Source organism: Suncus etruscus, chromosome 5 (genome assembly GCF_024139225.1).
Source record: "Suncus etruscus isolate mSunEtr1 chromosome 5, mSunEtr1.pri.cur, whole genome shotgun sequence".
Lineage (NCBI taxonomy): Eukaryota > Metazoa > Chordata > Mammalia > Eulipotyphla > Soricidae > Suncus > Suncus etruscus.
In genome coordinates, this window is record NC_064852.1 from 15,811,692 (window position 1) to 15,837,061 (window position 25,370).

The 25,370-nt window shown below is 51.3% G+C and overlaps 1 protein-coding gene across 4 annotated transcripts in view; it reads right to left on the bottom strand.

The window, feature by feature from the left end:
- Positions 1 to 5,725: 5,725 nt before the first annotated feature.
- The window catches only part of ST6GALNAC6 (ST6 N-acetylgalactosaminide alpha-2,6-sialyltransferase 6), a 30,673-nt gene continuing 11,028 nt past the window's right edge, over positions 5,726 to 25,370 (bottom strand). For 2 of the 4 annotated variants that reach the window (XM_049774195.1, XM_049774196.1), the window contains exons 2-6: positions 14,679 to 14,769; positions 12,405 to 12,584; positions 8,577 to 8,983; positions 7,812 to 7,919; positions 5,726 to 6,383 (exon numbers count right to left, since the gene is read on the bottom strand). In XM_049774195.1, coding sequence (XP_049630152.1) covers positions 6,194 to 6,383; positions 7,812 to 7,919; positions 8,577 to 8,983; positions 12,405 to 12,584; positions 14,679 to 14,693 — 900 coding nt within the window. In that variant the 5' untranslated portion in view covers positions 14,694 to 14,769 and the 3' untranslated portion in view covers positions 5,726 to 6,193. Of the gene's footprint in view, positions 6,384 to 7,811; positions 7,920 to 8,576; positions 8,984 to 12,404; positions 12,585 to 14,678; positions 14,770 to 18,018; positions 18,074 to 19,156; positions 19,277 to 25,370 lie in introns of those variants that run through there. The other 2 variants (XM_049774194.1, XM_049774197.1) reach the window with 2 other exon arrangements.

Genomic DNA, 25,370 nt, shown 5'->3' on the forward strand with positions numbered 1-25,370 from the left:
AAGGATGGTAGTTCGAATCCTGGCATCCCTTATGGTCCCCCGAGCCTGCAGGAGCGATTTCTGAGCATAGAGCTAGGAGGAACCCCTGAACACCGCTGGGTGTGTGACCCAAAAACAAAAACAAACAAACAAACAAAAAAAAAACAGGGCCAGAGAGATAGCATGGAGGTAAGGCCTTTGCCTTTCATGCAGAAGGTCATCAGTTCGAATCCCAGCGTCCCATATGGTTTCCCGTGCCTGCCAGGAGCAATTTCTGAGCATGGAGCCAGGAATAACCCCTGAGCACTGCCAGGTGTGACCCAAAAACCACACAAAAAAACCCAACTGGAGGGAGTGTACAGTGGGTAGAGCGCTTGCCTTGCAGGTCGCTGATCCAAGTTAGGTCCCTGGCATTCCAGGCATGCCAAAAGTGATTCCTGAGTACAGAACCTGTACAGTAGCTTAACATTGCCATGTATGGCTCAAAAAACAAATAGTACAAAAAAAGGGGGGGGGACGGAGAGAGAGCATGGAGGTAGTGTGTTTGCCTCGCATGCAGAAGGATGGTGGTTCGAATTCTGGCATCCCATATGATCCCCCGAGCCTGCCAGGAGTGATTTCTGTGCATAGAGCCAGGAGTAACCCCTGAGCACTGCCAGGTGTGACCCCTCCCCCCCCCCAAAAAAAAAAACACAAGAGCAACAGGATCAGAGTGACAATGCAGCATTTGCCTTGCACACAGTCTACCCCAGTTCGATCCCTGGCATATAGCCCCTGAGCAACGCCAGGAATATCCCTGAGCACCAACAGGTGTGGCCCAAACACCCCCAATAAAATAACCCCCCCCAAAAAAAAAAACAAAACATTTTCCAGTAGACTTGGGAACTAAGACCTGGATTCAAAGGGCAAGAGCAGAAGTTTTGCATGCGAGAGCCGCATGTGTGATCTCCAGCATCGCATGACCCCCCCAGCACTCTTTTGTTTGTTTGTTTTTTGTTTTTTGTTTTTTTGGCCACAACCGGTGATGCTCAGGAGTTACTTCTGGCTGTCTGCTCAGAAATAGCTCCTGCCAGACATGGGGGACCATATGGGACACCGGGATTCGAACCAACCACCTTTGGTCCTGGATCGGCTGCTTGCAACGCAAACGCTGCTGTGCTATCTCTCCGGGCCCCCCCCCCAAGCACCCTTGAAGCAACCCATCCTCCACCCCACCCTGAGCACTGTGCCTGGAGCAGCTTCTGAGCACCACTGGATGTAGCCTTCAAACCCAAATTAAAACACAAGTCAGAGCAAGGATAGCCAGTGGGTAGATGTTTGCCTTGCACATAGGCAATCCAGGTTTGAACCCCAGTATCCCGGATGGTCCTCTGAGCCTGCTAGGAATAATTTCTGAGCACCACTGTTTATGGCCCAAAAACCAAGTTAAAAGACAAGTCCAAGGGGCCAAAAAGATAGCACAGTGGGCAGGGTGCACACAGTTAACAGGAACTCCTTCCCAGCAGCCCATATATATAGTCCCCAAGCTCCACCCTGAAGAAGGATTCCTGAGTGCAGAATCAGGTGTAAGCACTGAGTCATGCCAGGTGTGGCCCCAAAACAAAACACAAACCGGAATCCACCTGGTTAGTAGACTCACCTGGCACCAGGGACCCTGTGGATCTTGAAGAGAAGGAAAGTGAGATTTTCCTCTCTGAGAGAGGGCTTGAAACCCCTGGAATACAGGACTATTTAGCCCACACAGTGCAGGGAAAAACTACATGTAGGGCAGCCTAGGAGTTGGACAATGGAGCAGGCAGAGGTGAGGGCCAGAGCCAGTGGCTGAGCCCTGTACCCTAACCCCACATCTGCAGTTGAGCACGAAGACTGTGGGAAGCAGAAAATTTGGGGGAAAAAAAAGAAAATTTGGAATGTGTCTCACTGGCATGAGGAACCCTTGGAATGAGGCTGAGCCAAGTGTGTGAGCTTAGGGGCCGGTTTCCTAGTAACTGTGGTGGTCAGGACACCAGGAGGCTTTGGGTCAGCCCCAGCTCTGTCTCCTGGGAAATCAGACAAGTGCTTCTTTCTTCTTTCCTTCCCTCCTTCCTTTTTTCCTTTATTTCTTTTTTCTTTCTATTCTTCTTTTTTCATACCATCCTTTCTTTCCTTCCTTCCTTTTTCTCTTCTCTCTCTCTACAAAAACTAATATATATATATATAGTTTTTGGGTCACACCCGGTGGTGCTCAGGGGTTACTCCTGGCTTTAGGCTCTGAAATCACTCCTGGCAGGCTCGGGGACCATATGGGATGCCGGATTCAAACTGATGACCTTTTGCATGAAAGGCAAACGCCTAACCTCCATGCTATCTCTCCGGCCCCCTCTTCTTCTTCTTCTTTTTTTTTTTTTTTTTGGTTTTTGGGCCATACCCAATGACACTCAGGGGTTACTCCTGGCTATGTGCTCAGAAATCGTTCCTGGCTTGGAGGACCATATGGGATGCCAGGGGATCAAACTGGGGTCTGTCTTAGGTTAACATGGCAAGGCAAAAGTCCTACTGCCTGCGTCACCTCTCCGGACCCTCTTTTCCTTCCTTCCTTCCTTCCTTTCTTCCTTCCTTCCTTCCCTCCTTCCTTCCCTCCTTCTTTCCTTCCTTCCTTCCTTCCTTTCCTCCCTCCTTCCTTCCTTCCTTCTCTCTCTTTCTTTCCTCTTTTTAATTTTTGTTGTTATTAGGTCACACCCAGCGGTGTACAGGGGTTACTCATGGCTCTACACTCAGAAATCGCTCCTGGCAGGCTCAGGGGACCATATGGGAAATTGGGAATCAAACCACATCTGTCCTGGGTTGGCCGCGTACAAGGCAAACACCCTACTGCTGTACTCTCTCTCTAGCCCCTCTGCCATTTTTCTTTCTCTCTCTCCCTTCCTCTTGGCCCTGTAAGTCAATAATTATTTATGCTGGTTAATAGGAAAACATATGGGATGCTAACAGTCACGTGCAAGGCAAGTGTCCCCGCTGTATTAATTCACTGGCCCAAGAGCCTATTTTGGGGACCTAAGTTTCCCCATCTGTGGGAAGAGTGGATGCTGGCCTAGAAGTTCTACATGGGAAATAGTTTCATTTGGTTTGTTTTGTTTGGGATCACACCTGGCTGGCTATGCTTAGGACTTAATTCTAGCTGTGTTCAGAAATAACTCCTGTTGGGGCTCAGGGAACTCTATGTGGTGCTGGGGATCAAACCCGAGTTGACCACGTGCATGGCATGTGCCTTCCTGCTGTATTCTCTCTGCAGCCCCACACTGAAAGTTGTCTGAAGGGCATGTGTCTTGGTAGAGACTCTGGGGAAAGAACATTCAAGGAGCCAGTCAAAATTGCTAATGTTTATCTTCTAGTTCTGTAATCTCATGCCTGGGCACCAACATGTTTGGATGGTGACCTAGCTGGTGGGAATGGAAGGACGGGAGGGTGATGGTACTGGCCGATGAGAGAGGGACCATATGCATGAGAAGCATGAGCATGAGAAGACACTGGGAAACAGAGGTCCTGGACTCAAATGAATCCCCTGGCGTCCCATATGGTCCCCCAAGCCAAGAGTGATTTCTGAGCACATAGCCAGAGTAACCCCTGAATGTCACCAGGTGTGGCCCAAACACACACACACACACACACACACACACACACACACACACACACACACACCATCTTTTCCATCTTTTACTTTATTCTGGAACCATTTTAACACTAATGCACCTTGAAGATCCTAAGCTTGAGTGAAATGATCCTATCAAAAAAAAGAAAAGGTGCATGTCTCTTCTAATCCAGAGATAAAAAATAAAATGAACAGAAACTAAACATGAAATGCAAGTCACCTGGGCCAGGCTAGGAGGAATTCCATAGAGATGAGGGTCTTAGATTATAAGATGAAGGCCAGAGTGATAACACAGTGGTAGGACATTTGCCTTGTATGTGGCTGACCCAGGATAGACACGGGTTCAATCCCTGGCATCCCACATGGTCCCTCGAGCCTGCCAGGAGCGAGTGCAGAGCCAGGAGTAACTCCTGAGGGTCACTGAGTATGGCCCACAAACAAAAACAAAAAGATAGTAAGATGAAAGTTCTAGGGTCAGATGTTCTGAAGCTAAAATGAACCATCCAAGGGCCCATCACATTATCAGGGAGAACACATTTGTGAAATGAGAGACAATGCGGATCTCCCAAGCTCCACAGCCCCTCTTCTCCCTGGCCCAGTGCCCGAGGGTTCTCTTTCCGAGGGCCTGCAGCCTGCCGGCCAGTGCCCCAGGCTGCCACGGCTGTTCTTTGTGAGTCTCTGCTCCCAAAGGCATCTTATCTCCCAAACAGGTTGTAATCTCTCCAGTCACCACCTGCCTCCTGCCAACACTATGGAAAACAAGTCCTTAAACTGAGCCCTGCAAGGCTCCCAGGCAAGCAGCAATGGGCCCCTCCCAGCGGCGCAGGCTGGCTAGGCCCAGGCAGGAAACAGGGGCTCCCCTATTCCACAGTACAGCCCTTCCAGGCAGCGCCAAAGCCCCCACATTCCACTGTCATCTCCAGGCTGCCCCCTCTGAACCGAGCCGCTTCCTGTGCCAGACTCCTGTGGCTCACCCACCCTGCTCCCTGCCCTCCTCCAAACCTCAACAGGCCTCTTCCTGGTCTTCCCAGGCCACGGGAAGGATGGACGTCATATCCTCAGAAAGTCCCTCTCACAGGGCCTGTGTCATTGTCTCCCCTGTGTTACTCTCCTTGTTCTGGGTGGCAGGCCAGGGACAGATTCCATGACGACAGGTCCTTCTACCCCAGAGACTCTGCACCTTCTGATGTTTGATCCTGAGTCTCTGAGGGGGAAGCGACTTGCCCAAGGCCAGACAAGCGTGTAGGGGGGAATGCAGATCTAGAAAACCTGGTGGGTTTGGCTCTGAACCCCCTCATAAGATCCCCCCCATCCCTAGCCACAGAATCCCTGGCCTGCTGGCTACCTGGCTTGTCTGAACACCCAGCCTAACCCACAGAGGTCTGAGCCAGACACAGGCAGACAGTGATCAGACGCTCAGATGCTTTTATTCCTGTACAAATCATTACAAAACCAAGTTGGGGAACTCACCGGCCCCCTTCCCCATCCCCATGTGCAATGATTCACTGCTGACTTCCTCCATCTCTTCCTCCATACCCCCTCCAGGAAACATTCCAGTCTTCCCTTCCAGATTGGGAAGAGCAGGGGAAGCCCAAAAATAAAGTGCCTGAAGTAGAGGGTAAGGAGACACACTGCTCCAGGCCCCCTCTAGGCCCTTCCAGGTCCAGTTCTCAGGGAGACCCTTGGAAGCCTCCATCAGCTACAGACAAAGGGGCTTCATAAGACCCTCAGTTTGGCTGGGACCTCCCACTTTCAGCCCCAGTGTTTCCTCCAACAGGTGGAAGGAGCTGGATGCCAGTAAAGGAGGCCAGACTCTTTAAGAGCCAAAGGCATGTCTTCAGGCTGAGGGGCTAAGAAAAGAGCGAAAGGGTCTCTCCTGCCTGCTGGATTCCAAAACCTGGGGAGTTTGTGGGGGTGTGAACTGAATACCCTCAAGTTTCTGTGTGGGGAGGTGGAACTGGGGGATTCCCAAGAGGGGATTCCAAGAGAGGTGGATGATCGGGATCCAGTCTCAGGACTGACCCAAGGCAGCCGGTGAGGAGGGGGAGAGAAATGTGGGGTCTCTCTTGTGTCTGACCCGGACCCAATTCAGGGAGGCTCAGAGAGCAGAGCCAGGATCCAGGTTCCTATCACCCACCTCTTGAGCCTCCTCCCCACAACCAGGCCTCTAGGTAGGTCCCTGTGGGACACTGAGTTCCCAGATCCTGGAGATAGGACCCACCACTGTCCCAACTAATAGGAAGTGATCTGAAGATCCGCTACAAAGCTCTGAACTCAAGGCCTCATGGAAAAAGTCAAGTCTTTAGCCTTAGATTACTCAGAAATACCCTGATTGACTATACTCAGACCCTGACTGAACAAGAAGTAACCCCGGCACCCCAGAAGAACCACATCCCTGATGGGCCAGGAGAGACTCCCTCTAGGTGCCACTGGGCTGAAGGCTGGCCTCTCTCCAAGGCCAATTAGCCAGAGGACACTCAGGCCAGCTTTGATAGGCCCGCACAAGGCTTGTGGGTGGCAGGGCAGGGTGGGGAGGAGAGAGGCTTCTCCTTGGGCCCAGGTGGGGCGACCCCACTGGCACGCGGTCTAGGTCCAGGACGGGTGGGAGAAGGTGATGCCGTAGAGCTGGGCCCAGGACGAGAAGACCCTCTTCTCGGTGATGAAGCGGTGGTGGTTGCCCTTCCGGCCGTGCTCGTTCTGGACGTAGGTGACACACTCGTCGGGCCCCTTGGGCTCATAGTAGTGGTAGGGCATGCGCTGCAGGCGGGGCCGCTGGCTGGGGCAGAAGACAGTGCCATGAACGCAAGACGCAACCCCAAGGTCTTGGCCCTTTCTAGCCCCTGACCTGCAAGAGGACCTCACTGGGGACAATACCTGACCCTCTCCAGCCTTTAGTCCCCCCATCTGTAAAAAATATGGGAGGGTGAACTCGGTTTAGGATCAAGTTAAAAAAATAAAACAAAAATTGGGGGGGGGCAGGGGCCAGAGCGGTGGCGCAAGCAGTAGGGCGTCTGCCTTGCAAGCGCTAACCTAGGACAGACTGTGGTTTGATCCCCGAAACCAGGACCGATTTCTGAGTGCATAGTCAGGAGTAACCCCTGAGTGTCACTGGGTGTGGCCCAAAAACAAACAAACAAAAAAGTGGTGTGGGGGGGCCGAATCAATAGCACAACAGGGAGGGAGAGAATTTGGCCGACCCATCCCTGATATCCCATATCATACCCTGAACCTACCAGGAGTAATTTCTGAGCACAGAGCAAGGAGTCACTCCTGAGAGTCAGGTGTGGCCCAAAATCCAAAAATAAATAAATAAATAAATAAATAAACAAACAAACAAATAAATGGGGGAGAATAATGTAACTGTCACTTAATGTGCTGTGAAAAATAAATAAGGTTACATGTAGCCATGAATGGTCAGCACTCACTTAAGAACAGCTTTTCCTATAATAACAATAATAGTTATCACTAGGGGCCGGAGTGATAACACAGCGGTAGGGTGTTTGCCTTGCACACAGCCAACCCTGGACGGACCCTGGTTCAATTCCTGGCATCCCATATGATCCCCTTAGCCTGCCAGGAACAATTTCTGAGCTAAGAGACAAGAGTAATCCCTGACCACTGCCAGGTGTGACCCCCCCCCCCCACCAAAATAATAGTATTTATTACCAAATACAAATTCTGGCTAAGCTTGTGGTGCCCCCCCCCAAGGCAGCTCAGAAGCCTTGACCTTTCTAACTATCTCCATCCATCCGTCCCTCCCTCTCCTTCCTTCCTCCCTCTCCTTCCTTCCTCCCTCTCCTTCCTTCCTTCCTTCCTTCCTCCCTCTCCTTCCTTCCTCCCTCTCCTTCCTTCCTTCCTTCCTTCCTTCCTTCCTTCCTTCCTTCCTTCCTTCCTTCCTTCCTTCCTTCCTCCTACCCTCCATCCCTCCCTCTCCCTGTTCCTCCCTTCCCCTATTCCTGGCTCTGTACTCAGAGATCAGTCCTGGAGGATTTGGAAGGCCAAATGGGGGCAGGGGATGGAACCCAGGGTCAGCCATGTGCAAGGTAAGCATCCTACCCACTGTCCTGGAGAGATCTCCAGTCCAGCAACACAGGTCTTTGAATACCATGAAATAAAGGTCCCCTTGCCAAGGTTTCTAAGCCACCAGCTCTGCCATCCTGAGGCCAGCAATTGAGTGCTGTTGGGTTGGTGGTGGGGAGCTCACCTGCAGTACTCGGGGGGTACCATGCCATAGACATGCACGTGGTCACACAACTCCACCGCGATCACCATGGTGAACCAGCCCGTGCTCAGCCACGAATGGGACTTTTCCCTGGAAGCAGAGGGAGGGGCATGATTAGATGGGGGGGCAACATCAGTACACATAGAGGGTCCCCAAACCCCTCCTGCCCACCTAGCAGGGCCCTCCAACCACTTCTGATACTGAAGTCCAGCCCTGCTGGGGGAGTCCAGTATGCTAGTGGAAGATGACTGGTCCAGGTAGAGATGAGGGGTGTGGAGTCAGCACTTTGGAGGGAAAGAGGGGGTCCGGGGCATGTTAGTTAGGAGTAAACTGAGGGGGCTAGTGATGCCCAAGGAGATGGGAAGCTACCAGCCAGATCATGCAGGGAGCAGCTCTGTGCCCATGCTCAGAGCCAATGCCTATGTCAGGGGACTAATCTGAGAAGGGCATGCTGGGACTGAGCACAAGGCATGGGAGAGCCTGCTGCAGCACCTCCTTCCACGAGTGGGGGTGCTCCCACTCTGAGCACCCCATTTGTGCCTGAGATGTGCAGGATATGGGAAAAGACACCTGGCGTTTCTCAGTGTGAGAAAAGAATGTGGAACAGCTTGTGGGTCAGCACAAGACATGCTGGAAAGAAGGTCTGCTGGACATGAGGACAACTCCTGGAAAGCAACCTGCCCAGACCCTCAGAGCAGGGCCTGTGAGGAGTTTCACAAGCAGAGGAGGCAGGCAGGAGGCTGGTACCTGTCCTTGCCTGTCTCACCCCTGAAGAGGTCGTCAAACTGGCGCATGCGGCCGGGAGAGACAGTGTAGGCCTCCATGTGAGGAAACACTAGGCCTGCCCGCTGGATGACCCGCACCAGGCTGCCCTGTGGCTTCTGCATTTTGTTGGGAGGGCCCCAGAAGATGAACACGGTTTCGGGGGTCCGGTTGACAAACTCCTGGGGCCTCCGCAGCACACGGAAGATGCTGGAGTGGGCCACCACGCGGAAGGTGGTCTTGTTGCCCACGTCGACCGAGTAGCCTGTGGTGGGCGCATCGTTCATGCGAATGGTGCACTCGGCCCGCTCAATCTCAGAGCCCAGCTTGGTTCCCAGGAGATGGCTGGAACTGGTGACAATCACACACTGGTGGCACCGTGAGGGCAGCGTCTAGGAGACAAGAAAGGGCAACACTGTCATAGACGGAGCCAGAGCCAGTAGGGCATTTGCTTTTTCTACAGCTGACCCTGAGTTTGATCCCCAGCATCCCATATGGTCCGCTGATCCTGGCAGGAGTGATTCCTAAGCACAGAGCCAGAAGTAACCCCTGAGCACTGCCAGGTGTGCCTCCCCCAAAATAAAAGGAAATAGATAAAAAATATTTTCGGGGACTGGAGAGATAGCACAGCAGCAGGGTGTTTGCCTTGCACATGGCTCATCCAGGATGGTGGTTCAAATCCCTGCATCCCATGCCTGGTCCCGTGCCTGCCAGGAGTAATCCGAGTGCCACCGGGTGTGACCCAAAAACAAAAAACAAAAAAACAAAACACTTTCACGGGCCCGGAGAGATAGCACAGTGCCTTGCAAGCAGCCGATCCAGGACCAAAGGTGGTTGGTTCATCCCGGTGTCCCATATGGTCCCCTGTGCCTACCAGGAGCTATTTCTGAGCAGACAGCCAGGAGTAACCCCTGAGAACTGCTGGGTGTGGCTCAAAAACCAAAAAAAAAAAAAAAATTTCACAGCTACTCAGGGCCCATTCCCCCATACATTCAGATCACTAGCCCCCCTGAGGCAGGGATTATTATGCCCCATGTATACAAAGCAGCTGGGGACTTTCACACAACATTCACCAAATATTTCTCATGAGTTGGCTAATGGCCAAATGAACACCAGAATCAGGGAGAATGACTGTAAAGGAGATAAAATAATGCCAAGTTGAGACAGCAAGGAGGTAGGATGTTTGCCTTACATGCAGAAAGAAGGTTAGAATCCTGGCATCCTATATGGTCCCATATGGTCCCCTGAACATGCCAGGAGCAATTTCTGAGCATAGAGCCAGGAGTAACCCCTGAGCACTGCCGGATGTGACCCAAAAACAAAAAATAATGCCAAGTTGGGAGACCACTGAGAAAGTACAGTGGCTAGGGTGCTTGCCTTGCATATGGTAGACTCAAGCTTAATTCAGCACCACATATGGTCCCATGAGCACTGTCATGTGTGATTCCTGAGCACAGCCAGGGATCACGCCAACAAACCAAACCAAAATAATGACAACAAACCAAACCACACCAAACCAGGTTGGGCCTTAGGAAGTAGTTTGGGGTAAAACATTTGCCTTGTGGGCCCGGAGAGATAGCACAGCGGTGTTTGCCGCAGCAAGCAGCCGATCCAGAACCAAAGGTGGTTGGTTCGAATCCCGGTGTCCCATATGGTCCCCCGTGCCTGCCAGGAGCTATTTCTGAGCAGACAGCCAGGAGTAACCCCTGAGCACTGCCGGGTGTGACCCAAAAACCAAAAAAAAAAAACAAAAAACAACATTTGCCTTGCGTACATGAGCTCTAAGTTCCATCTCCGAGATCTGCAATAACTCATATGCATATCATATAGCTTTGACTTTATTTATGTATTTATGGATTTATTTATTTATTTTTGGTTTTTGGGTCACACCCTGTAGTATCTCAGGGGTTACTCCTGGCTCTGCACTCGGAAATTGCTCCTGGCAGGCTCAGAGGACCATATGAGATGCCAGGATTTGAACCATTGTCCCTCCTGGGTCAGCTGCATGCAAGGCAAACAAACGCCCTACCGGCTATGCTATCTCTCCAGCCCTGAATTTTTTTTATTATTTCAAAACATGTTTTGAATGGCGAGATGGCTCAAAGGGCTACAAAGTAAATCTATAATAACAATAATAATAATTGGGTCGGAGAGATAGCATGGAGGTAGAGCATTTGCCTTGCATGCACAGACAGTGGTTCGAATCCTGGCATCCTATATGGTCCCCGAGCCTGCCAGGAGTGATTTCTGAGCATAGAACCAGGAGGAAACCCTGAGTGCTGCCGGGTGTGACAAAAAAAAACACAAAATAATAATAAATAATAATAATTATTATTATAACAATACATGGTAGTAAGGAAGTGTGCTGAGAACAGGAAGGAGCAGGCGATGCATCAAGAAAGGGTGACCTAGGGCCCGGAGAGATAGCACAGCGGTGTTTGCCTTGCAAGCAGCCGATCCAGGACCAAAGGTGGTTGGTTCGAATCCCGGTGTCCCATATGGTCCCCCCTGCCTGCCAGGAGCTATTTCTGAGCAGACAGCCAGGAGTAACCTCTGAGCACCGCCAGGTGTGGCCCAAAAACCAAAAAAAAAAAAAGGGGGTGACCTGGACAGGAGTGATTGAACAGCAGGAGGGCATTTGCTTTGCAAACAGCTGTGTTTGATTCCCAGCATCCCATAGGGTCCCCTGAGCACTGCTAGGAATTATTATTTGGGGTGGGGGACATACCTGGCAGCACTCAGAAATTACTCCTGGCTCTGCACTCAGAAACTGTTCCTGGAAGGATCCGGAGACCATATGGGGTGCCAGGAATCAAACCAGGTTGGTCCCAGATCGGTTGTGTGCAATGCAAAACGATCTACTCTCTGTGCTATCGCTCTGTTCCAGGAATAATTCTTGAGCACAGAGCTTGGAGTAACCTCGGAGCATATGGCTCCAGCCCCAAGACAATAAAATTTAAGAGTCAGAGAAAAGTGGCAGAGGCATTGCACTCAAGACAGATAATGGCCTCCTGACCCTAAGAAGATCAACTGGGGCTTGGAGGGAAATTAGAAATCCACAGAAGTACATCCCAGAATTCTCACAGTAAACAGCAGCCTCACTGCTAGTCTGTCTTGCTACAAAAAGCAACACGGGAGGAACCAGAGAGATAGCACAGTGGTAGGGCATTTGCCTTGCACATGATTGACTTAGGATGAACCATAGTTCGACACCCCCCCCACCAGTGTCCCATATGGTCCCCCGAGCCAGGAGTGAATTCTGAGCGCATCGTAACCCCTGACCATCACTGGGTGTGGCCCAAACCCCTCCCAAAATTATTTTTTCAAGGATCGGAGCGATGGTACAGTGAGTAAAGTTTATGCCTTGCATGTGGCTGACCCACCAGGTTTAATATCCCTGGCATCACATATGGTCCCCTGAGCCCTTTCCCTGAGTACTATTGGGTATGACCCAAAAACAACACAAAAGAGGGGCCAGAGCCATAGCACAGCAGTAGGGCATTTGCCTTGCACATGGTCTACCTGGACGGACCCGGGTTTGAGGCCCGGCATCCCATATGGTCCCTCGAGCCTGCCAAGAGCAATTTCTGAGTGCAGAACCAGGAATAACCCCCGAGTGCCACTGGGTATGGCTCAAAATCAAATAAACCAACAAAAATCAAAACAAAAAAAAACAAAAAGTACTGGACACCCCAGATGTGGGTGGGCTCCTGGGATCCATACCTTTGTCCAGGAAGATGGGAGCAACAGAAAAATCAGGGGGCAATGGGATGCTCAGCAGATCCCGGGGAACACCCTATGGCCACCTCCTACCTTATTGCCAAGAATGGGGACGTAGCCATCGCTGAGGCGCCATTTCTTGAGGTTGACAGGCCGGTGGGGGCGGCCGCTCAGGGAGCCGTGATGGAAGACCTCGTTGGCACTGTTAGAGCTGTATAGGATGAGGATGGTGACCAGGGCAAAGAGAACCACAAACAGTGCTGACCGCTGCTCCTGGAGAGAAGACAGGAAGTGAGGGCCCAGGTTTGAGACCCCCCCCCACGTCCTATCCCCTCACTCCTGGGCTCTGTTCCATTTCAGGTACCACCTCCTCCAGAAAGGCCTCCTTTCGGGGCACCTATCATACTGCATTCATTTCAGCTGTCAGACCTCCTCTTAAGGTCATTATCTCTCGGAGCCCTGAATCTTCTCTGGGAGAATGTGCTGTGGGGGGACCCTGGAGGGAGCTGGTTTTCGGACACTGCTTTTCAGCTTGTGCCTTGCAAAAAGGCATATGAGCCTAGAAGTTTTCTTGGGGGACCAGAGTGATGGTACAGTGGTAGGACGTTTGCCTTGCACACGGCCAACACAGGATAGATCCCAATTCGAATCCCAGCATTCCATATGGTCACCAGAGCCTGCCAGGAGCAACTTCTTTTTTTTTTTTTTTTTTTTTTTTTGGTTTTTGGGCCACACCCGGTAACGCTCAGGGGTTACTCCTGGCTATGCGCTCAGAAGTTGCTCCTGGCTTGGGGGACCATATGGGACACCGGGGGATCGAACCGCGGTCCGTCCAAGGCTAATGCAGGCAAGGCAGGCACCTTACCTCTAGCGCCACCGCCCGGCCCCCAGGAGCAACTTCTGAGCACAGAGCCCGGAGTAACTCCTGAGTGACGCCAGGTGTGACCCAAAAATCAAAAAATAAAAAAAATAAAAAGGGGCCGGAGTGGTGGCGCAAGCAGTGGGCATTTGCCTTGCATGCGGCTGATCTAGGACAGACCCGAGTTCAATCCCCCAGCATCCCATATGGTCCCTGAGTCAGGAGCGATTTCTGAGCGCATAGCCAGGAGTAACCCCTGAGCATCACTGAATGTGGCCCAAAAATAAAAAAATAAAAAAATAAAATAAAATAAAATAAAAAGTTTTCTTGGCCACATCACTGCTTTGCCAGTAGAGGGCGATAGAACAGGCCTGCAGGAGAGGCAGCTTCCCAGTTCTGAGGCCTGTCTGGCTTTGGCCATCTCAAGGCTGACTTCGTGCCCAGGCAGCCTGCTAAGCCACAACCCTGCGGTTCTCAGGGCTTGCTCCTGGGTCTATGCTTAGGGATCATTCCTGGTAGCGACCCGGAAACCATATGGGGTGTTAGGGAGCAAACCTGGGTTGGCCAGGTGCAAGGCAAGGCCTTTCCCACTGTGCTATTGCTCTGGTCCTGGCTCCAGCTTGTCAGTACCCAACTCTGGCAGTCTGAAAACCCAGCACCTGTGACTTCAGTTATGATTTAGAGCTTTGCTGAGCTCAACTCACAGCACCCCACGAGAACTCCAGGCCACCTAGTAGCCCACAGCTAGGCCTTCCCCAGCGAGGCCTGGCTCTCAACTCTCCAGGCAGGGAGGGCCAGCTCAGATACCATCTATTTCTGTATTCCTCAGAGTTCGCATTGCTTATGATTCTCTGAGCATTAATTATCCATAATCCACTTTCCCTGGCCCAGTTCCTGGCTTCCTCTCTCCCGACTGAACCCAGACTCCGAACCAGTCACCTCCCAGACTCAAGCTTGTCCCAGGCTACCAGGAAAAGGGTGAGAGAACCACTGTGCTCTGTACGTGAAGTGAGAATGAATGGATGGGTGGGGGATCCTCACCATCTCCCTAAAAATTATGCTCACTATGGTGGCTGGAGCAATAGCACAGCGTGAAGGAGGTTTGTCTTGCACATGGCCAACCAGGGTTTGATTCCCAGCATCCCATATGGTCCCCCAAGTCTGCCAGGAGTAATTTATGAGCACAAAACCAGGAGTAAGTCCTCAGTGCTGCCAAGTGTGGCCCATAAATAAATAAACAAGCAAAAAAGATTCCACTGTGTTCAGCTTCCTTCTACCCAGCCTCTCTTTCCCTGCCAGCTCTTCCCCGTACCCCAAAGTTACCCTCTCTGCCAATCATTCCCTGAAGATGGACCAGCCAAATTAAGGAGGCCTGAGAGGGGCAGGGTCAAGAGGTAGAAGCTATACCCCACAACGTGAAAATTAGGGTCCCCACTAGTGGCCTTGGTCTCTGCCATCCCACAGGGAAAATGTAGAGGTGGCCCTGACAACAGGAAGGAAGAACTTACTTTGTTGCTACTCATCTCTTTCCGGCATCTGCTCTTGGGCAGGGGCCAGTGTCCTGCAGGTGGCCCGGGGGAGAGGGAGGAGAGGTCACTCCTGTAAGCCACAAAAAAGGTCATGTCCTGGAGTCCTCTCCTGAGCCCAGCACACCCCCTCCCAGTTCTCCTGTCCACCCATGACTTTGGGGAGGGGGTTTGGGTCATAATAGCGGTGTTCATGGCTTACTCTTGTGGGGTGTTTAAAACAATTTCAGACATGCAAGACAAGTGCTTTAATTCCTGGAATATCTCTTCAGTGCCTCATGGACAAGTTTAAGGCTCAGGGCTATGTCCTGAGACCCCAGCAAGAGCTGAGATCTATATGGGCTCCCACAGCTAAGTGGTGGCAGAGGTCTTCCTGCACCCCCACTCCCCAACTGGGAGCCTTCCCTAGCAGCACACAGGCTTAAAGCTGGCTTTTCAGCTGACGGGGTCGAGGGAGCTGGAGAGATAGTACAGTTGGTAGGGTCCTTTGCCTTGCATGTGGACAATCTGGAGCTCAATCCTTGGCATCCCATATGATTCCATGAGCACCGCCAGGAGTGACATCTGAGCATCGCTGGGTATGGCCCAAAACCAACCAAAAAAATTTGTTTTTGGTTTTTGGGCCTCACTTGGTGACACTCAGGAGTTACTTCTGGCTCTGCCTGAGCTCTCTCCTGGCTTTGGGGGATTATATGGGACACTGGGGATCGAACCCAGGTCGATCCTGGATCAGCCACATGCAAGGCAAACACCCTACCACTGTGCTATCACTCCAGCCCCAAACAAAAATATTAAGCCTGTCTTAGGTCCCTATGGTAAAACATTTCTTTTTTTTTTTTTTTTTTTGGTTTTTCGGGCCACACCCATTTGATGCTCAGGGGTTACTCCTGGCTAAGCAATCAGAAATTGCTTGATGCTCAGGGGTTACTCCTGGCTAAGCAATCAGAAATTGCCCCTGGCTTGGGGGGACCATATGGGATGCCCGGGGATCGAACCTCGGTCCTTCCTTGGCTAGCACTTGCAAGGCAGAAACCTTACCTCTAGTGCCACCTCGCCGGCCCCAAGGTGAAACATTTCTTTTTCTTTTTCTTTCTCTTTTTTTTTTTTTTTGGTTTTTGGGCCACACCCGGCGGTGCTCAGGGGTTACTCCTGGCTGTCTGCTCAGAAATAGCTCCTGGCAGGCACAGGGGACCATATGGGACACCGGGATTCGAACCAACCACCTTTGGTCCTGGATTGGCTGCTTGCAAGGCAAACGCCGCTGTGCTATCTCTCCGGGCCCCGGTGAAACATATCTTAGGAGCCCCAAACTCCTCTGCACCCACACTCTGCCTGTCCTCACTCCTCCCACTGGGGGTGGAAAGCTTCCCTGCCTGTTTCCTGACACCAGGCAGCCTCTCTCTGAGGCAGGGAGCTGGCTCATCTTCTCATGAACTTGGGGAACCTGGGGGTGGTGTGGGAGGACGGAGCCATTCCTAGAACAGAGAATCGCTACTTCATTCATGAACAGCGGGATCTTGGTGCTAAAGACACAGAAGCATCCGCCCCAGCTGCCAAAGAAATGCCACTCTCAGAGTGGGGTGCAGGGGACCTAGGCACAGTATGTGCTAGCCAGCCGTTCCTTTTGGCCCTCAGTCCCAGGAGCAAGGCTGAATCTGCTCCTGATTTCCCAAAAGGGCTCCCTCCCCCTCTCTTCACAGGGCCTAGCTCTTCTCCATGCCTCAGTTTCCCCACCTGTCAAGAGGGATCAAATACTTAGGTATAAATGATGTTGGTAAAGTCAAACCTCAAGGTGCAGAAGTCACTGGTGAGGTCAGAAAGAAGCACCCACCAGCCACTTTGAGAGAGTAATTCTGTTTATTGGAAGTGGGAAATAGATTTCTTTTTTATTTTTATTTTATTTTTTTGATTTTTGGATAACACTTGGCAACGCTCAGGGGTTACTCCTGGCTATGCACTCAGAAATCACCCTTGGCTTGGGGGACCATATGGGATGCCAGGGATCGAACCCGGTCTATCCTGGGTCAGCTGCGTGCAAAGCAAACACCCTACCAATGTGCCATTACTTGGCCCTAGAAGTGGATATTTACATTAGGGAGAATAGGGTGTGGACTCTGCCAGCCAATGGATAGGATATGAAAGGGGATTAAAGGAGAATGTGCACCCCCAAAAGCTGGGGCTGGGTGATAGTATAGCAGGAGGGCATTTGCCTTGCATGCACGACCCGGTGGGACAGACCTGGGTTCGATCCCTGGCATCCCATATGGTCCTTCGAGCCTGCCAGGAGATTTCTGAGCACAAAACCAGAAGTAACCCCTGAGTGTATCCAGGTATAGGACACCCCGCCCAAAAAAAAAAAAAGGGTGTGCATTTCTTTTTTTTTTTTTTTTTTTTTTTTTTTTTTTGGTTTTTGGGTCACACCCGGCGGTGCTCAGGGGTTACTCCTGGCTGTCTGCTCAGAAATAGCTCCTGGCAGGCACGGGGGACCATATGGGACACCGGGATTCGAACCAACCACCTTTGGTCCTGGATCGGCTGCTTGCAAGGCAAACACCGCTGTGCTATCTCTCCGGGCCCTGGGTGTGCATTTCTATGTTTAGGGAAGACAGGGTGATTAGGGAAAGCAGGGTGGTGTGCTCTGGGTGTTAAAATAGTGTGTACACTAAAGTAATCAGCTACACTTAGGTCCAATAGATTCAAGCCCAGAGGGAATCAAGGAGTGTGAAAGTGGGTAGGAGAAACTGGGGTTCTAAGTAAGGCCTGCCCTGCCCAGCAAGTGGCTCTGAGCCCAGTTCCCTCTCCAGCCCTGACCGAAAGGACTGTTTACTCCCTAGTGACACCAGAATAGCCTGAGAAGGAACTCAGGGCCAAAGTGGCATCGTTCCTGATTGGTTAGACCCTGCCATGCCCATATCAGACCTCACCCCTAGGCCCAAGCCCCTATCTCGGCCTTCAGGTTTCTTCCAGGCCAGCCAGAGGTACAGAACGAGAAACTGAGGCACATCAAAAGGGAGGAGAGGCTTGTCCTTGGACTCAGTAAATGACAGGAGTCCCCAGTTCCAGGATCAGCCCGTCCACCCTGCTAGTCTCCCCTCCAGGCCCTCAGGTCTCCCCTCCCTTTCACTGCCCTCCCACTTTTGTTGCATGAGAGGCCTCCCTGCTCCAAAGACAGTGCTCCAAGTTCCAGGCCTACCCCCCCTTCCCCCTTCACTGTCCCCCCTGGCCAGCCCATCACCATCTCCCTCTGGGAAGGCCAGCATGATAGTCAGCTAACAGCATATATATCCCCATGCGAAGAAGCCAGGCCCCATCCACCACTTACTGGCTGAGGGGCCTCGGGAAAGCCATGGGACTGCGCAGAGCCTTGCTTTCTTCATCTGTGAAATGGGAGCAAGAGTCTAACTCACCGGCTGGTCTGGAATGGAGGATGCCCATGGCCTGGGATGGGCCAGCGGGTCTGTCGCTCTCAGGCAGAGTGCCAGCCGCTGTTAGCTTTATGGTTATTCACTGTTGGAAGCCAGCACCCCTCACTCACCCTTGCCGGTAAAAGTCCCCATTGCTGCCACCCCTGGGCTTCCATCCAACTCCACTCATTATCTGTCCCTGCAAGGAGCTCGCTCTTAAGGGGCACCCCTGTTCTGAGACCCCCCGACAGGGTAAAATATAGGGGAGTGGGTTCTGACTCTCCATCTCACAGCTTGAGGTTCAGAGTGGAGGTGGCTGAGCCTTGTTTACCGGCAGCCAGGGCTGGAGCTGAGGCTGCTGGGCCCCCTGGAGTGAGAGGGGAAGTGGAAGGAGCCAGAGGCCCCCCACTCACCCAACCATGTTGGGGTGAGCCCCCTCTTTGGGCACTGCCCTAAGCAGGGCCAAGAGCATGTGGCCCCCCAGTTCCCCTCCCAGGAGACAGATGGTGCAGAAGGGCTGAGCGCGTGGGCTCCGATGGAGGGATGCAAGCTGCCCTCCTGCCCTCCTTTGGGGGCTTCACCTCCCTGAACCCCAAAAGCCATCTTGCAGGGGGGTATGCCCCCTACATGCGGCGTGGGAGGAGGACTGCCTGGGGAGAAGGAGGGAGAGGAGGAGGAGGGGAGCTCCAGATTCAGATATGGAAGAGTTGAGCCCCAAGATTCATGGGGTGCTGAAATGGGGGGGACCCCCAAAAAGGGGTGGCTGAGACCCCTGCCACCTCTCCCAACTCCAGATGCCAGGAGGGGGTCCCAGATCCTAAGTCCAGCCTGAATGGGACTCAGTGCAGCCGTGGGGGCCCCAGAGCTCTCACGGGGAGTCTGAGGGCCTAGTACACCCCGAGATCACGATTGAGGGGCTCCCCCAGCCCCCTCCCCAACCTCCCCCCTTCACCATCTCCAGCACCCCTAGGTGCAGGCCTGATGCACCCCCCCCTCCAGGGTGCAGGCCTGACTCCCCCACACCCCGCTATCAGCACCTACTGTGGGTGGCCTCACCTTCCCCGGGGAGCACCGGGCCCCCCGCGGTACCCCAAGCCCCTCACATGGCGCCGGGAGCCGAGAGCGGGGTCCCAGCTGCTCTGTCCCCGCCGCAGCCCCGGCCCGTTAGGTCCTAGCGCCGCCTCCAGCTGCCTGGGCCCGGGAAGTGGGCGGAGCGTCGGGGGGGTCCTGGAAGCCCCGCCCTGGGGCGTGGCCAGCAAGGGCGCGAGGGCGGGGTTATGCGTTGGGGCGTGGCTAAATTGAGTGGGCGGGTTGTGGGAGGAGCTTTGGAACCTCTGAACGCTGGAGTCCGGGAACACCTGGCTGGCTGGCTAGTTGGCTGACTCTAGGGTGTTACAGGGGCAGAAGAGATAGCATGGAGGTAAAGGCGTTTGCCTTGCATGCAGAAGGACGGTGGTTCGAATCTCAGCATCCCATATGGTCCCCCAAGCCTGCCAGGGGCGATTTCTGAGCAGAGCCAGAGACCGAAAAGCCGACAAAAATAAAATAGGGGGGGGTGGGGGTGGGATTTGGGGTGGCCCCCCAGTGGTGGGGTGGCCCCCCAGTGGTAGCACAACTCAGGAGGGATGGGAAGGGTTGCATAGATGATCACCAAGCTCAGTGAACCTAAACAGGAAATCACCCCCCCAAAAAATATAGTTTTGCTGGGTGGAGATTTGGGGTGCCCCCCCCCAGTAGTAGTACAGCTCAGGAGGGATGGGAAGGGTTGCATAGATATTCACCAAGCTCAGTGAACCTAAACAAGTTGCTTGAGCAATTAGCAACAACCACAGACCAGGAAATCCTTAGACAATGATTTTTAGAAACACCTGGGAGCTTTAGTAACTATGACAGATTAACCCCTAGCAACCTAAATTAGAGAGTTTCGTTTGCCTTGGTGGAAGAGTTGGAAGGTCTGAGGAACAAAGAGGGAACAAGTTCCCTTTGCCTTGGTACTGGAACAAACAAAAGGAAGTTTGTTTGTGCCTGCAAGGCTAGAGGGATAGGTAGGAGATTGAGAATATTGGTGAAGGGTTGGTAGGTCAGAGGAGGAAAGAGGGGACAGAGGGCAAGATGCTATATGATTTATAATAATTTTATAAGTTAGGGTCTGGAGAGATAGCACAGCGGCGTTTGCCTTGCAAGCAGCTGATCCAGGACCTAAGGTGGTTGGTTCGAATCCCGGTGTCCCATATGGTTCCCCATGCATGCCAGGAGCTGTTTCTGAGCAGACAGCCAGGAGTAACTCCTGAGCACCGCCAGGTGTGGCCCAAAAACCAAAATAATAATAATAATAATAATAATAATAATAATTTAGATATAGTTTATATAAAATATATAATTTATAATGATGTTACAATGATGTATAAGATGATTTATAGTTGTGTATAAACTTGTATTTATGCTTGTGCAACAGAGCCAGTTTCGATCCCCAGCACAACAGATGGTCTCCAAGCAACACCAGGATTAAATCCTGAGCATTACTGGGTAAGGCCTAAAAGTAAACACACAAAGAAAAATAAACTGGGTGGGAGACATTTGAAGACAGAGGTGGAGGCATTTGCTTTGCAGGCACCAAGCCTAGTGTAATCTCTAGCACTTTTAGGAGAGACCTTTGAGCACAGAGCCAAAGGTCCTGAGCACTACAGGGTATGGCTTAACCCTCAAAGTTTTTTTTTTTAGATAATAATAAAGTTTTGGGGTTATTTTGGGGGGCCACAACCAGCTGTGCTTACTTCAGTTAGTGCTTATGGGATGATATATGGTAGTAGAGGCTAAAGACAGGTCCAGGCTCATGCAAAGCACAACTCTATATATCTCTAGCTCCATAATGAGGCTCAAAAAGCCAAATGGGACCAGAGCAATAGTACAGTGCATAAGGAGCTTGAACAGGATTTGATCCTTGGCATCCCATATGGCCCTGAACACAGCAGAAGTGATTCCCAAGTGCAGACCCAGGAGTAACCCCTGAGCATTGCCAGATATAACTTTGTAAATCAGACTTTATGAATAACATTGTAAGTCACTGTATCTCAATAAAACTCTTTTGTTTGTTAGTTGGTTGGTTTGGGCCACACCCAGTGACACTCAGGGGTTACTCCTGACTTCGTTCAGAAATCACTCCTGGCTTGGGGGACCATATGGGACACCAGGGAAAGGAATCGCAGTCTGCCCTAGGTTAGTGTGGCAAGACAGACACCTTATCGCTCTGCACCACTGCTCTGGCCCCAATAAAACTTTTTTTTTTTATGCTCAGAAGTCGATCCTGGCAGGCCCCTGGGGGACCATATGGGATGCTGAGAATTGAATCTGTCCTGTGTTGGCCGCATGTAAAGCAAACGCCTTACCGCTGTGCTATCTCTCTGGCCCCCTCTGAGTGATTCATAAACAAAGATCTGGGAGGGGGGCCGGAGATATAGCATGGAGGGTAAGGCGTTTGTTTGCCTTTCATGCAGAAGGTCATCGGTTTGAATTCCGGCATCCCATATGGTCCCCTGAGTCTGCCAGGAGTGATTTCTGAGCAGAGAGCCAGGAGTTACCCCTGAGTGATGCCAGTGTGATCCAAAAAACAAAAAACAAACAAAACAAAAAAACCCAAAGATCTGGGAGGAAGTTCCTGAGCAATGCACTAAAAAAAAAAGTCACAAAAAAAAGTCTTGGGGGTGCCGGAGAGATAGCATGGAGTTAAGGTGTTTGCCTTTCATGCAGAAGGTCATTGGTTCAAATCCTGGCGTCCCATTTGGTCTCCCGTGCCTGCCAGGGACTATTTCTGAGCAGATAGCCAGGAGTAACCCCTGAGCACTGCCGGGTGTGGCCCAAAAACAAAAAAACAAAACAAACAAAAAAAAAGTCTTGGGGTCAGAGGGATAGCACAGTGGTAAGGTGTTTGCCTTGCACGCAGCGGACCCAGGATGGACGCTGGTTCCATCCCTAGCATCCCATATGGTCCCCAGAGCCTGCCAGGGACTATTTCTGAGCAGATAGCAAGGAGTAACCACTGAGCAACGCCGGGTGTGGCCCAAAAACCAAAACAAACAATGGTCTGGTGTTTGTGAGGCCACAGTGGGGTGGAGGGATATGTACAGCCCGGAAATGATCTGGTCTCTAAATTTATCATGATTTTTGGAATAAAGATGTTTAACTTGTATAAGGCCACCCAGAATTAAGACTTAGCATAGCTTAAGATAGCAACCATTTTATGCACACTGGTAGACCTCTCAGTCACCCTCCCCCACCCCCAACCCTCTCTCTCTCTCTCTCTCTCTGGAATGGGGCTTTTGCAAGCAGACTGGGTGAACTGACTTCTTAGTTACTTAGTCATAATCGAAAACTTCCCAACCATGTCTTGAACAAAAAAGGCGGGTGGAGGGGAGGGGCAGAGAGAGAGCACAGCGGTAGGACGTTTGCTTTGCACACAGCCAATCCAGGACAGTCAGTGGTTCAAATCCCAGAATCCCATATGGTCCCCCTTGTCTTTCAGGATGGATTTCTGAGCACAGAGCCAGGAGTAACTCTACCCTCCCCCCCAAATAAAAAGGCAGGAGGGAAGGTGCTGGAGCAACAGCACACAGGGTAGGGTGTTTGCCTTGTATGAGGCCAACCCAGGTTCGATTCCTGGCATCCCAATGCAGTGCCCTGGACCTGCCAGGAGTAATTTCTCAGCACAGAGACAGGAGTAACCTCTAAGTGCCATTAGGTGTGACCCAAAAACTAAAACCAAAGAAAAGAGGGGGCAGGAGGGAACTGGTGGTCTGACATTTTCCAAGTATTTATAAACAAGATACCCTCCAGGTGGATCTAACCAATCATTGTAAAGGGCATAAGGAAATTTCCAGTCGCAGTTTCAGAGGCCAGTGTCTCTCTCCTCCTAAAGGGGACAGTCCTGGCTTGTCAGCTTCAGGACTTAACACTTGCTTGACTTGTGATCTGTGCATAATAAAATCTTTTAATATAAAGCTCAGTTTCATTTGGTCTTTTGGATACCGGACCCTAACACTAGGGACTAGCAAGATCCTACAGCAAGTAAGGAGCTTGCCTTGAATGTAACTGACCCAGTGGCCTATAAAGTCCCCAAGCCTCACCTGAAGTAATCCCCAAGCACAGAGCCAGGAGTAACCCCTGAGCACCAGGAGTGGCCCAAAACCCAAAAGTAAATTTAAAAGGTTCATTCTGGGGCTGGAGGATAGCACAGCAGTAGGGCATTTGCCTTGCACTAAGCTGACCCCAGATGGAGCTGGGTTTGATTTCGGCATCCCATATAGTACCCCAAAGTTGCCAGGAGCGATTTCTGAGCACAGAGACAGAAGTGAGCACAGTTGTGCATGGCCCAAAAACAAAACAAAAAAGTTTGCTTTATTTTTCTATTTTATAATTTACATATAATTGTGTTTACTATAGTTTTTGTTTGTATTTTGTTTTGGGGCCACACCCGGTGACACTCAGGGATTAGCTCTGAGCTCAGAAATCACTCCTGGCTTAGGGGACCATATGAAACGCTGGGGATCAAATCGCAGTCCATCCTGGGTTAGCACGTACAAGGCAAATATCCTACCGCTTGTACCACCGCCCCGGCCCCATATGCTTACCATAGTTAATAATTTTTTAAAGAAAGAGTTTGGGGCTATAGAAATAATACAGTGGGCAAAGTTTGCACTGACTAGCTTGCATTTGATCTCCAGCACCCCATATGGTCCTGATCCCTGACCATAGAGCTAAGAATAAGCTCTGAATACTGGTAAACATGCCTCTCAAAAATATATATACACAAAGAGAAAGAGAAAGGGCTGGATATTTATAGGACGTAAGGTGTTTGATTTGCATGTGAGGCATGCCCCCCAGCACACCACACAGGACCCCCACCTCCAGTAGGTGGAATGGAAGGGGGGGGATGAAGAAGCAGCCAGGTCTCTGCTGGGCTGATAGGTTGCCAAAGAAGACTGCAGAGGCAACCCAGAAAATAAATTTTTTTTTTTTTTTTGGTTTTTGGGCCATACCCGGCGATGCTTAGGGGTTACTCCTGGCTGTGTGCTCAGAAATAGCTCCTGGCAGGCACGGGGGACCATATGGGACACCGGGATTCGAACCAACCACCTTTGGTCCTGGATCGGCAGCTTGCAAGGCAAACGCCGCTGTGCTATCTTTCCAGGCCCCAGAAAATAAATTTTGAGGTCCATACCCAATGGTGCTCAGGGGTCACTCCTGGCAATACAAGGAGACTATATGGTATGTCCAGGATCGAACCCAGGTTGGCTGCCTGCAAGGCAAATGCCCTACTCATTGTGCTATCTCTCCAGCCTGAAAATAAAATATTTTTATTTATTTTTATTTGGGGGGAGGCATTTGGGGCTCATCCGGTGGCACACAGGGATTACTCCTGGCTCTGCACTCAGAAGTCGCTCCTGGCAGGGGACCACAGGAGATGCCAGCAATCAAATCCGGTTTCATCCAGGGTCGGCCACATGCAATACAAACACCCTACCGCTGTGGCTGTGCTATCTCTAGGGCTCTAAAGTTCTCTTTTGTTTGTTTGCTTGTTTTTTGGCCAAACCAGGCCTAGCTCAAAGATGATCTCAGAGATTACCTCTGGCTCTGCACTCTGAAATTGCTCCTGGCAGGCTTGGAGGACCATAAGGAATGCCGGGAATTGAATCTGGTTTGTCCTGGGTAGGCTGCGTGCAAGGTAAACACCCTACTGTTGTGCTATTGTTCAGGTCCCTAAAATATTTTCAAAGGGGGAAAGAAAAAAGATAAACCAAGGGAAATTTTTTGGGGGGGTCAGACCCGGCAGTACTCAGGGGTTCCTCCTGGCTCTATGCTCAGAAATCGCCCCTGGCAGGCACAGGGGACCATATGGGATACCGGGATTCAAACCACAGTCCTTCCACATGCAAGGCAAATGCCTTATCGCGGTGCTATCTCTCCAGCCCCATGGGAAATTTCTTACACATTTTGCCTTTTATAGGAATTAAGAAATTAATAGTAGCTTTGGCTAAAATGGTAATAAAATTATTACGGCTGATTTTCTTTTGTACACCCCCTTTGGCTTTAACTGTTATTTTCTTTTTCCTTTTTTTTACATCTTTTTTTTTTTTTTTTTTGGTTTTTGGGCCACACCCAGCGATGGTCAGGGGTTACTCCTGGCTGTCCGCTCAGAAATAGCTCCTGGCAGGCACAGGGGACCATATGGGACACCGGGATTCAAACCAACCACCTTTGGTCCTGGATTGGCTGC